This window comes from Nerophis ophidion, linkage group LG20, assembly GCF_033978795.1.
Source record: "Nerophis ophidion isolate RoL-2023_Sa linkage group LG20, RoL_Noph_v1.0, whole genome shotgun sequence".
Classification (NCBI taxonomy): domain Eukaryota; kingdom Metazoa; phylum Chordata; class Actinopteri; order Syngnathiformes; family Syngnathidae; genus Nerophis; species Nerophis ophidion.
In genome coordinates, this window is record NC_084630.1 from 33,681,597 (window position 1) to 33,695,120 (window position 13,524).

Consider the following 13,524-nt stretch of genomic DNA (forward strand, 5'->3'; position numbering starts at 1 on the left):
TTTCTTTGATGTGTTGTAATCCACAGGAAGATTGTGTCTTGACCCGAGATCTACAAAGTGGAGAGGAGACAGGGCCTGGCACCCTTCCAGGCACCTTTTCTTTTAACTGTTTTGTGACTGAGGGCAACGGCTGTATACGACCTTTTCTTTTAACTGTTTTACGACCTTTCCATTGAACTGTTTTGTAACCAAAGGCGATGGCTGTTTACAATTCCCCTCCCTTAGAAACAGCTGTTGCCATGTAATCAGGGAAAGTCCCTATAAAAGAGGAGGCGTACAATCTTTCGTCAGAGCGTGGGACGACACTGTATGAGGGTACAGTGTCTACGCGTTCCTCCTCAATTGAGCTAAATTGAATTCTGTCTAATTCCTTGCTTCTTGTCTTGTTTGATAGATGTCATCAGTGTTTGAACCTGACAGAAAGTATTTTTTATTCTTAAATTAATTAAATAAATAAAAACTGGGCCCAAGCGAAAAGAACACTTCTCTCATGAGCAGAGGTTATTGCAATCTACTTCTCTATTTTGTATATACTAAATACGGGTATCCTAGGCGTATACATTGTATCTGCTGATGTAGTTGTCGTGGTTGTTATAAAAAAAAAATACAACATAAATAAATAGGGGCTTGTACCTATATACACCAAATATCGGCGCTGACATTCGGTCGTTCTCTACCTTGCATGATTATCACCTATTTCAAAATAGGTGATGTTCGACTGTATGCTTAGTCATGTATGGCCTTTCCTTTAAAAAGGGTCACTCATCTCTTGGGATGCAGAACTAACAAGCAGTTAAAACACCCTGCCACCTTTTATTTTTACATTTTATACATCAATCATTGATTAACTTAACCTGTATTTAACTTAAATAGCAGGTCTCATTGCTCATGTCGCCAAGGTCTCAGGTCCGAACGGCAGTAAAACAAATGCATTACTGTGTAGGACTAAATAGGACTACAACGCAACACATGTTTGCATGCATGCAGTGTGAAGGAACCTACCATTTGAGCGATGCAAATGCTTTGTGAGAGCTTTGTCTACTTCCAGGAAGGCTTTTGTTAAAACCACCTCAAGATTGTCCTCCTCTGCCACAAGGTCCCTGAAACAACAATAGTTTACTTGTAAATGTTATGTGTGTTCAATATACTGGTCCATTTATTTGAGAAAAAACATTTTTATGTATATCTCCTTATACAGCGGCCTCTGTTCAAAAAAGACGTTAGGCACAAACTACCCGCATATAAGAGGTGACATTTGTTTACTGCTTACTGTAGAATTTGAAAGGAAAGTGCTAAAAGCTGAGCGAATTTTCAACAGTCACTTGAAGAGAATTAGGGATTGAAGAATGTATCTCCCTGACCATTATATTACCTTGAGACTGTCAATGTGATTTTTAATCTATCCAGTGCCAGAGCACACCAAAAGCCAATTAAGTATTTATTTCTGTGGAACAGGTCTTTACCATGTGCTTTTATTAAAGGAGTCAATGGGAGTCTCTCTATTCCGCCTATAAAGCGCTCTAAACTTCCAAAAACCTCCATCAACACTATGCATGCTGCATGTATGTATGTAATGTAGTAACAGGCACAATCATAACATGTAATATTTATGGATTATGCTCATTTTAAGCATACAGCGGTGTATTACTTTCACAGATGCATCACAATGTTCGCATTACCTTCACAGTAACAAAACTACTAATCATGATAGACTTAATGAGAGGCAACGATTACTTTTGAACAAATATTGATCCAGGACCTTATATTTTTGAGCCTGAATATAAGGAGGATGGAAGCTATGTGCTCAGCATATTCAGCTTTATTTAAACACTACGCATCATGCAGCAGTTTTGCTAAGTGCTGAACCAGAAATACAAACTACTAATATAATTTAACAATCACCTACTGTACAATGTCTGCTCTCACTGGTATGCTGACTGATGGGGTGTTTACATCTTCATGTTTAGATGAAGAATTAATCAAAATCCTCAATGGTAAAATAAAAAAGACAAAAAGTCATCTTTCTTAACATCCCCAGGTATAACTTGAGTGTCAATGTTGACCAACTTCGCGGTTAATGGCCACAACCTTCTCCTATCCAGGTGAGAGGCATGATTTATAATCTAGAATTAACTTTTACCAACTCAGAGGGGATACAACAGCTCAGCATCTCAATTGGAACATCAGCGAGTTAAATCTGTGATCACGGCGCTGCTAAAAATATTTTATAGTAACAATCTCGTTAGCAATTGGTTAATATTCAGGTCACAAAATGTAAATGTCAAATAGTTGCCGGTTTTTTAATGTTTGCTTTATGGGTCCAATAGAGCAGTGGTTCTCAACCTTTTTTCGGTTATGTACCCCCAGCGAAAACATTTTTTAACTCAAGTACCCGCTAATCAGAGCTAAGCAATTTTGGTTGAAAAAAAGAGATAAAGAAGTAAAATACAGCACTATGTCATCGGTTCCTGATTTATTAAATTGTATAACAGAGCAAAATATTGCTCATATCTAGCGGTCTTTCTTGAACTATTTGGAAAAAAAAGATATAAAAATAACTAAAAACTTGTTGAAAAATAAACAAGTGATTCAATTATAAAAAAATATTTCTACACATAGAAGTAATCATCAACTTAAAGTGCCCTCTTTGGGGATTGTAATAGAGATCCATCTGGATTCATGAACTTAATAAACATTTCTTCACAAAAAAAGAAATCTTTAACATCAACATTTATGGAACATGTCCACCAAAAATCTAGCTGTCAACACTGAATATTGCATTGTTGACTTTTTTTTCTCAGTTTATGAATATTTTGTTGAAATATTATTCAATAAATATATTTATAAAGGATTTTTGAATTGTTGCTTTTTTTAGAATATATTTTTTTAAATCTCACGTACCCCTTGGCCTACCCAGGGATACGTGTACCCCATTTGAGAACCACTGCAATAGAGTACTCCGATAGAGTACTCGTGTTAGCTGTCAGCAACCTTGTACTTTGAATTAGAATGCATTAAAAAAAAGACATGTGTTGTCTTACACTGGGATTGTGAATGATGGGGGCGGTTTAGCTCGGTTGGTAGAGCGGCCGTGCCAGCAATTTGAGGGTTGCAAGTTCGATTCCCGCTTCCGCCATCCTAGTCAATGCCGTTGTGTCCTTGGGCAAGACACTTTACCCACCTGCTCCCAGTGCCACCCACACTGGTTTAAATGTAACTTAGATATCGGGTTTCACTATGTAAAGCGCTTTGAGTCACTAGAGAAAAGCGCTATATAAATATAATTCACTTCACTTCACTTCACTTTTCCCAAAAAAGTGCACTTCCCCTTTGAACTAAATAAAAAGCCCTATTTTATTTTTTTTAACATGTGTGATGTGGATTATTTTTGGATTAGTTTTTTGGCATATATATTCGATAAAACCAGCACCCTTTCAGCGGGCATTTGTTTTTGGACTACTTCTTTTGACAGTCACAATTTTCAGAAGAAAATATTGTTATGCAGAAGAAAATTTGCCCATCTTACCCTTTGACACTGCATCACCTTACCGCTAAAACACATCTGGTGCTCTCTGCACTTGAGTACACTTGTGGCCGCTATCTGAGCAGATACAATTACCCCCCCCCCTCCCTTCTCCTTACTTGATGAACTTCTCCATATATTTGTCACAGAAGTCCGCAGCTTCCGGGCCGCCGTGACCGTCAAACACAGCAAAGTAGAGGATGTCGTCAGTCATTTGAGAGTACTGGAAGCGGTCCTCGTTTTCCTTGCGTTGCCCGATCAGTGAGGCGCACCCCACTTTGGAAAGACTGACCTTGGGGATAGGCTTGCCGTAGCGGATGCTCGAGGGCATCAGAATGGGCTCGTCAATGCGATTGTCCCAGATGCCAAATGAGTCCCAGGTTGTGGGACGCCCGCTGCTGTCCGGATCAAAGCGCGTGCTGCTGTGGCGGTTTCCCGAAGGAGTGTAAATCTGCCTCAGAGGAACAGTGGACTGAAGGTGGCGCTCTTGCTTCAATGGAAGTGACACCAGGGCCATTTGTGAAAGACCGTTGTGTCCGACATGAAGCCCACTGCACCTTGCCAGGCGGGCAAGATAGGCTATTGCCATCACCCTGACAGCACGAATACAGGTGAAGGACTGGATGTCGAGAGATGGGATCACCTAACACAAAAATGACACGGACTTGCGTCAGTATGAATTGCCGCGAAGGTTGTTTGAGGCGGTTCCTGGAGCTTCCGGAATACTTCAGGAGAGACACAGTAGCCTGAGAAGAATAAAGGAAAACACTTTACTTCAATCACTTTTATTGGAATTTTGCCTATAATTCACAATCCTTATGGGAGACACATTGTATTTCTAATGCATTCTAACTCGTAAATAAGTCTGCTTACAATGGCGTGAGTAGTAGCTGTGAAGTCACGCCGTCACTGCGTCTATTCTGACCATGAAACCCAATAAAAACCCCAAAAGCCGCAGACAATACTCTATTTACAGAATATTTTATGACCTGAATATTGACAAAATTGTTATATGAGCCAACGTTACAGTAAGGGCCTATTTTTAGTGGCACATAGTCACAGAGAGGGACAGTCACTACCTTATATATATATATATATATATATATATATATATATATATATATTGTACTGGAGGAGATGCGGATGAGGGGACAGGACTGCGGAGCTAGCACTGAGCTACTGGGACGGAGAGGCTTCGCGGTGTCTCGACTGGGTGAGCAGGTGTCGGACACCTCAGTCACCTTGGACGTATCCTCGCTCATCCATGCGGACTGGACACTGGCCAAGAGTGGAGTCGGCTGTCTTGGTTGCTTTGTTGGGTCTGCTTCTGTCTCTGGCCATGCTCCCTCCACCCCAGCAGACGATGGCGTGGAACACCGCAGAGGCCACCACAGTGGATATGTTTATTTTACTTTTTATTCATAGCTGTATGTAGAAGTGTCTGCTTGTATCTGCTGCTTTAATGTCTTTAATGTCCTCTGTGTTCTTTGATGTTTGATGTTTCCCTCTTACACACATGGAAGAGGGATGTGTACTATGGCTATGAGTTGTTGTTTTTTTTTTTCCCTTGGCCTCAGTCTGCACCCCCACTCCAGGGCCTAGGCTAAAACCGATTTTTTAATTTTATTTTAATCTTCTATATTTTTCTCCCCCCCACCCTTGTTTACCTGTATGTCATCATTTTTGTAAGGGGCGCTGGAAGCCGGCAGACCCGTCAGCGATCCTGTTCTGTCTCCCTGTAATGTTTGTCTGATCTTGAATGGGATTGTGCTGAAAATTGTAATTTTCCTGAAGGAACTCTCCTGACGGAATAAATAAAGTACTATCTATCTATCTATCTATCTATCTATCTATATATATATATATATATATATATATATATATATATATATATATATATATATATATATATATATATATATATATATATATATATATATATATGGTATATATACATACACACCCCTTATATATATATATATATATATATATATATATAAGGGGTGTAACGGTACACAAAAATTTCGGTTCGGTCCGTACCTCGGTTCAGAGGTCACGGTTCGGTTTATTTTCGGTACAGTAAGAAAACAACAAAATATAAATTTTTTGGTAATTTATTTACCAAATTTGCTAAATCTTCCACCAAAAATATTTTCTTAGTGGAATATTTGATGTGAAGTAATCGGAAACTTGGATAGGTCAATAATTCATAATAATATTGATTTTGATTCAATATTATGTTTTGAGCAATGACAGTTTGAAAGAAAAAAAAAACAGCTTTGTTTTTTTAGTCAACGTTGCAACTTTTTCTAAATTACATTTAGCCTTTAAGCTTTTTTATTTCACTTTTGTTTATGTTTTTGTTTATTTCAATAGTATTTTTAGAATGTGCCGTGGGCCGCATTAGCAAATGGCCTCCGGGGCACACTTTTGACACCCCTGCTATGGATAATAAAAAAATAAAATCTGATAAATCTATGGATAAAAAGCAGAGCCTGGAGGCGCATGCGTGTTTATCAAAACTCTCTCGCTCTCTCTGTCTCTGCCCTTCCCTCACGAATGTTGTTGCGCACACAATTTGTTTAGTTTTTAACCCCTTCTTAACCCTGAACGTACATTGAAAATACGCGCAACCTTAACTTAAAATGCCGGACATTTGAGGCATTTAAGAAACTCCACCTGGACAGCCCTGCAAAAGAGGACATATCCGGTGAAAAGAAGAGGTATGGTCAGTCTTAGCATGGTCACTGCTAGCATGCCATGTGTTTATTTATATATATATATATATATATATATATATATATATATATATGTATATATATCTTGATTGGATTATCCAGAGAATAGTGCTCGATACCGTGGTAGAGCGCAAAAATCTCCTGATGATTGAGGGAACCCCTCATGAAACAGATCTGTAGAAATGAAGTAGTCTTGTGATTTTTTTCCCACACCTACATATATATGTGTGTATATATATATATATATATATATATATATATATATATATATATATATATATATACACACATACAACTGTATGTGTATATACAGTCGTGATCAAAAGTTTATATACACTTGTAAAGAACATAATGCTGTGCTGTCTTGAGTTTCCAATCATTTCTACAACTCTTTTGTAATAGAGTGACTGGAGTACAAAATTAAGCTGTTTGGCCACATTACCCAGCAATATGTTTGGAGGAGAATGGGTGAGACCTTTAACCCCAGGAACACCAATCCTACCGTCAAACATGGTGGTGGCAGTATTATGCTCTGAGCCTGTTTTGCTGCCAATGGAACTGGTGCTTTACAGAGAGTAAATTACAAAATGAGGATTACCTCCAAATTCTTCACAACAACCTAAAATCATCAGGAAGTTGGTTCTTGGGCGCAGTTGGGTGTTCCAACAGGACAATGACCCCAAACACACGTCAAAAGTGGTTAAGGAATGGTAAATCGGGCTCAAATTAAGGTTTTAGAATGGTCTTCCCAAAGTCCTGATTTAAACGTCTGGACAATGCTGAAGAAACAAGTCCATTTCATAAAACCAACAAATTTAGCTGAACTACACCAACTTTGTCAAGAAGAGTGGTCAAAAATTAAACCAGAAGCTTGCCAGAAGCTTGTGGATGGCTACCAGAAGCGCCCTGTTGCAGTGATAATTGCTGTATGTATACTTTTGACCCAGCAGATTTGGTCACATTTTCAGTAGACCCATAATAAATTCATAGAAGAACCAAACTTCATGAATGTTTTTTGTGGCCAACCAGTATGTGCTGCAATCACTCCATCACAAAAAAATAAGAGTTGTAGAAATTACTGGAAACTCAAGACGGCCACGACATTACAGGTACAGAATATTCCGAACTCAACTTTCCATCTCTACGCTGATGATACTGTCATATACTGCACAGCACACGCTCCTGCTGAGGCCTTTAAAAATTTACAACATGCATTTGACAGAGTACAAGATCAACTTTGCTATCTTCCACTGGTTTTAAATGCAGAGAAAACAAAGTGTATGTTCTTTACCACATCAAAAACTGTAAGATCAGTACTGTGTGAGAACATTTTAACAAGAAATGGCCAACACATTCTGTTAGTATCTTCTTGTAAATATTTAGGATTTTTAATTGATGACCACTTGAGTTTTAAAGAGCACATTCAGTATGTTGTTAAAAAAAAACAAAACAAAAAAAAAAAAAACGGAAACTTTTCCTGGGATTTTATTATAGAAACAAGTATTGGTTTTATTTTACTGTGAAACAGAAATTGGTGTAAACAACCTTTTAACCCGTTATTGACTATGGAGATGTGTTGTACATGAATCCTACTGCTGGTTGTCTCCACAAGCTGGATAGTGTGTACCACGAGGCACTGAGATTCATCACCAACTGCGCTCCCCTTACTCACCATTGTCTTATACTCAATGGTTAACTGGATGTCTTTATGTGCTAGACGCCTCAATCATTGGTATGTGTTTGTCTACAAAACCATCCTGGGTATCACTCCATCTTATCTGTCTTGTATTTTGACAAAGAAACAAGGAAGTCACAATCTTCGGTCACTGAATGTTTCGCAATTTGTCTTCCCCAAAGTAAGAACTGAAATGGGCAAGAAAGCATTTAGGTTTTCAGCATCCTGGGCATCCATAAGACCTCAGCAATGCCACAGGCTGATTGCCTCCATGCCACGCCGCATTGATGCAGTAATCCGTCCTAAATGATTCCCAACCAAGTAGTGAGTGCATTAATTGACAAATAAATCTGTGTTGTCTGTCTATATGTTGGCCCTGCGATGAGGTGGTGACTTGTCCAGGGTTAACCCCGCCTTCCGCCCGATTGTAGCTGAGATAGGCACCAGCGCCCGCCGCGACCCCAAAGGGAATACACGGTAGAAAATGGATGGATGTTATAAAAAATGTTTTTTTACTTGGTCTGAGGAAATATTCAAATTTTTTGAGATAGGATTTTTGAGTTTTCTTAAGCTGTACGCCATAATCAGCAATATTAAAAATAAAAGGCTTGCAATATTTAATTTGATGTCTAATGAATCCAGAATGTATGACATTTGGATGTTTTTAGTTGCATTATAGAAAATAAAAAGGACTTTATCACAACATTCTAATTTACTGAGACAGTCTTGTACAAACCCCGTTTCCATTTGAGTTGGGAAATTGTGTTAGATGTAAATATAAACGGAATACGATGATTTACAAATCATTTTCAACCCATATTTAATTGAATGCACTACAAAGACAAGATATTTGATGTTCAAACTCATAAACTTTATTTTTTTTTGCAAATAATTAACTTAGAATTTCATGGCCGCAACACGTGCCAAAGTACTTGGGAAGGGCATGTTCACCACTGTGTTACATAACCTTTTCTTTTAACAACACTCAAAAAACGTTTGGTAACTGAGGAAACTCATTTTTTAAGCTTTGAAATTGGAATTGTGAATTAAGTGAATTATATTTATATAGCGCTTTTCTCTAATGACTCAAAGCGCTTTACATAGTGAAACCCAATATCTAAGTTACATTTAAACCAGTGTGGGTGGCACTGGGAGCAGGTAGGTAAAGTGTCTTGCCCAAGGACACAACGGCAGTGACTAGGATGGCGGAAGCGGGAATTGAACCTGCAACCCTCAAGTTGCTGGCACGGCGACTACCAACCGAACTATGCCGCCCCGAATAGTGCTCGATACCGTGGTAAAGCGCAATATATGTATGTGTGGGAAAAAAAATCACAAGACCACTTCATCTCCACAGAACTGCCCCACGAGAGGCCCCCCCAACCGCCAGATTTCCCCTCAATCTCCTGACAATTGAGGGAACCCCCCACGAAACAGCCCTGCAGAGACGAAGCAGTCCCGCGATTCTTCCCCACACACACATACATATATATACACATGCACATTATATATATATATATATATATATATATATATATATATATATATATATATATATATATATATATATACACACATACATACATACACACACACACACACACACACATTTAGTGGCAGAAACAGGCTTCCATAGAGAACATAGTATCTGTCAAGGGCCAATAAAAATAAAAACAAAAAACGGCTGTGGGACAAAATCTGCCGCCGGGCCGCACTTTGGACACCCCTGGTTTGAAGCTTATTACACGGTGACATCGTTGAGAAATAATATATTTCAGGACCATTGTGCCATCGTACACTTGTTAGTATTGAAGATGGACATTAGTGACATTTGAAATAAAGCGATAAAGCTCGGTGAAGAATTCATTCCCATTTTTGTTTTATGTAGGGCTTCAGTCGTTCAACAGTCCAGGGTCTCCGCTGTCGTATTTTACGCTTCATAATGAGCCACACATTTTCGATAGGAGACAGGTTTGGACTGCAGGCGGGCCAGGAAAGTACCCGCACTCTTTTTTTTACAAAGCCACGCTGTTGTAACGCTTATTTTGCTGAAATAAGCAGGGGCGTCCATGATATTGTTGCTTGGATGACAACATATGTTGCTCCAAAACATTTATTGACCTTTCAGCATTAATGGTGCCTTCACAGATGTGTAAGTTACCCATGCCTTGGGCACTAATACACCCCCATATCATCACACATGCTGGCTTTTATACTTTGCGCCTATAACAATCCGAATGGTTATTTTCCTCTTTGTTCTGGAGGACACCACGTCCTCTGTTTCCAAATATAATTTGAAATGTAGACTCGTCAGACCACAGAACACCTTTCCACTTTGCATCAGTCCATCTTAGGTGAGCTCGGGCCCAGCCAAGCCGGCGGCGTTTCAGGATATTGTTGATAAATGGGGTTGGCTTTGCATAGTAGAGTTTTAACTTGCACTTACAGATCTAGCGACAAACTGTAGTTACTGAAAGTGGTTTTATGAAGTGTTCCTGAGCCCATGTGGTGATATCCTTTACACACAGATGTCGGTTTTTGATGCAGTACCGCCTGAGGGATTAAAAGTCCGTATTATCATCGCTTACGTTCAGTGATTTCTCCAGATTCTCTGAACTTTTTGACGATTTTACGGACCGTAGAAGGTAAAATCCCTAAATTCCTTGCAATAGCTTGTTGAGAAATGTTCTAAAACTGTTCGGCAATTTGCTTACAAAGTGTTGACCCTCGCCTCATCCTTGTTTGTGAATTAGCATTTCATGGAATCTGCTTTTATACCCAATCATGGCACTCAACTGTTCCCAATTAGCCTGCACTCCTGTTTGATGATCATTCCTCAACTTTATCAGTATTTATTGCCACCTTTACCAACTTCTTGGTCACGTGTTGCTGTCATCAAATTCTAAAGTTAATGATTATTTGCACACACAAAAAAATGTTTATCAGTTTGAACATCAAATATGTTGTCTTTGTAGCATATTCAACTGAATATGAGTTGAAAATAATTTGCAAATCATTGTATTCCGTTTATATTTACATCTAACACAATTTCAAGTGCAGTTCTCATTCACCATTTTTATATCATTTTAATTTAAAACGTAATATGACCGAGAAAAATCCCTTCGATAGCTCAGTTGGTAGAGTGGAGGGCTGTAGTTGCTTATGCTGAGTTCCTTAGGGCACTGGTTCAAATCCAGCTCGATGGATCACACCTTACGTTTGGCGTCACGGTGGAAGAGGGGTTAGTGCGTCTGCCTCCAAATACAAAGGTCCTGCAGTCCTGGGTTCAATGCCAGGCTCAGGATCTTTCTGTGTGGAGTTTGCATGTTCTCCCCGTGAATGCGCTGGTTCCCTCTGGGTACTCCGGCTTCCTCCCACTTCCAAAGACATGCACCTGGGGATAGGTTGATTGGAAACAGTAGCTGGTCCCTAGTGTGTGAATGTTGTCTGTCTATCTGTGTTGGCCCTGCAATGAGGTGGCGACTTGTCCAGGGTGTACTCCGCCTTCCACCCGATTGTAGCTAAGATAGGCGCCAGCGACCCCAAAAAGGGAATAAGCGGTAGAAAATGAATGGATGGACAATTTCACAACTCAAATGGAAACGGGGTTTGTATATTGCTGCACATGCGCAGTTGTTGTCGTGGCGACCAAAGCCATTTTCAGAGGTTTGACAGTCCATGGTGCTGCAAATTCATTACCCCCTCAATGAAGTTTTCGTCAAGGGCTGACATTACCGGGTCGATTGTAACGTGTGCCAATTCTCCTCCAACGCAAATAGTGTATATAAAGTGACACATTGGGTGTTTGAAGTGGGCAAGCATGACATGACCATACGTTAGCAATAGTTAGCTAGCAAGCTAGTAGACTAGCACTCGACTTCGCACTCGGTCTAACCTCGCAAAACCACAACATTCCACTCAAGAACCATACCTTAGATATTTGCAGATGCAGTGTGCCCGTTTTCTCCTCCTCAACACGTATATTCGTTCGCTATGAACATGGAATAATTTCCGCCGCGTCCGCTCGCTTGTGTAATCTAATGTTATTAAACAAGGCAATGGACAGCTGCCAGCCAATCAAATGGCCGGAATCATTTACCCGGTTAACGCCCCGCTAACAAAGAAGCTGATTGGCCAGGATAACTTTTACTGACAAGCCCGCGGACCAATGACCGAGCAGCATTTTGTCAAGCGCGGCACGGTTTGCAGTCACCGGCATTAAGAGTTGACCTAGATTATTCTGTTTATTTACGACTCAAATGTTAGTAGACCCTGGCGGGTAGCATGTGAGTCATTACATCACTGACGAATATTGCATTATCATGCTTAAAGGCCTACTGGAATGAGATGTTCTTATTCAAACGGGGATAGCAGGTCCATTCTATGTGTCATACTTGATCATTTCGCGATATTGCCATATTTTTGCTGAAAGGATTTAGTAGAGAACATAGACGATGAAGTTTTCAACTTTTGGTCGCTAATTAAAAAGCCTTGCTTGTACCGGAAGTAGCAGACGATGTGTGCGTGATGTCACCGGTTGTAGACCTCCTCACATCCTCACATTGTTTACAATCATGGCCCCCAACAGCTAGAGCGATTCGGACCGAGAAAGCGAGGATTTCACCAATAATTTGAGCGAGGATGAAAGATTCGTGGATGAGGATAGTGAGAGTGAAGGACTAGAAGAAAAAAAAAGGCGAGGGCAGTGGGAGCGATTCAAATGTTATTAGACACATTTATTAGGATAATTCTGGAAAAGGGTGGAACGCCTGCCCCAAGTGGAGGAGTTCAAGTACCTAGGAGTCTTGTTCACGAGTGGGGGAAGAGTGGATCGTGAGATCGACAGGCGGATCGGTGCAGCGTCTTCAGTAATGCGGACGTTGTACCGATCCGTTGTGGTGAAGAAGGAGCTGAGCCGGAAGGCAAAGCTCTCAATTTACCGGTCGATCTACGTTCCCATCCTCACCTATGGTCATGAGCTTTGCGTGATGACCGAAAGGACAAGATCACGGGTACAAGCGGCCCAAATGAGTTTCCTCCGCCGTGTGGCGGGGCTCTCCCTTAGAGATAGGGTGAGAAGCTCTGTCATTCGGGAGGAAGTCATAGTAAAGCCGCTGCTCCTCCACATGGAGAGGAGCCAGATGAGGTGGTTCGGGCATCTGGTCAGGATGCCACCCGAACGCCTCCCTAGGGAGGTGTTTAGCGCACGTCCAACCGGTAGGAGGCCACGGGGAAGACCCAGGACACGTTGGGAAGACTATGTCTCCCGGCTGGCCTGGGAACGCCTCGGGATCCTCCGGGAAGAGCTAGACGAAGTGGCTGGGGAGAGGGAAGTCTGGGTTTCCCTGCTTAGGCTGTTGGCCCCGCAACCCGACCTCGGATAAGCGGAAGAAGATGGATGGAATTCTGGAAAATCCCTTATCTGTTTATTGTGTTACTAGTGTTTTAGTGAGATTATATGGTACCTGAAAGTCGGAGGGGTGTGGCCACGGGTGTGGTGACCGCCAGTGTCTCCGGTAGGAGGAGGTAATAGTCCGCAGCTGCAGGAGGACGCAAGCTCCGCTCATGTCTATGGTTAGAGCCGACTT

The 13,524-nt window shown here is 40.7% G+C and overlaps 1 protein-coding gene across 2 annotated transcripts in view; it reads right to left on the reverse strand.

The window, feature by feature from the left end:
* ppm1kb (protein phosphatase, Mg2+/Mn2+ dependent 1Kb) overlaps positions 1-12,013 on the reverse strand; it is a 25,316-nt gene extending 13,303 nt beyond the window's left edge. The window contains exons 1-3 of one of the 2 annotated variants that reach the window (XM_061881047.1): positions 11,868-12,013; positions 3,643-4,166; positions 1,003-1,100 (exon numbers count right to left, since the gene is read on the reverse strand). In XM_061881047.1, coding sequence (XP_061737031.1) covers positions 1,003-1,100; positions 3,643-4,112 — 568 coding nt within the window. In that variant the 5' untranslated portion in view covers positions 4,113-4,166; positions 11,868-12,013. Of the gene's footprint in view, positions 1-1,002; positions 1,101-3,642; positions 4,270-11,867 lie in introns of both variants that reach the window. The other variant, XM_061881046.1, reaches the window with a different exon arrangement.
* Positions 12,014-13,524: the final 1,511 nt, after the last annotated feature.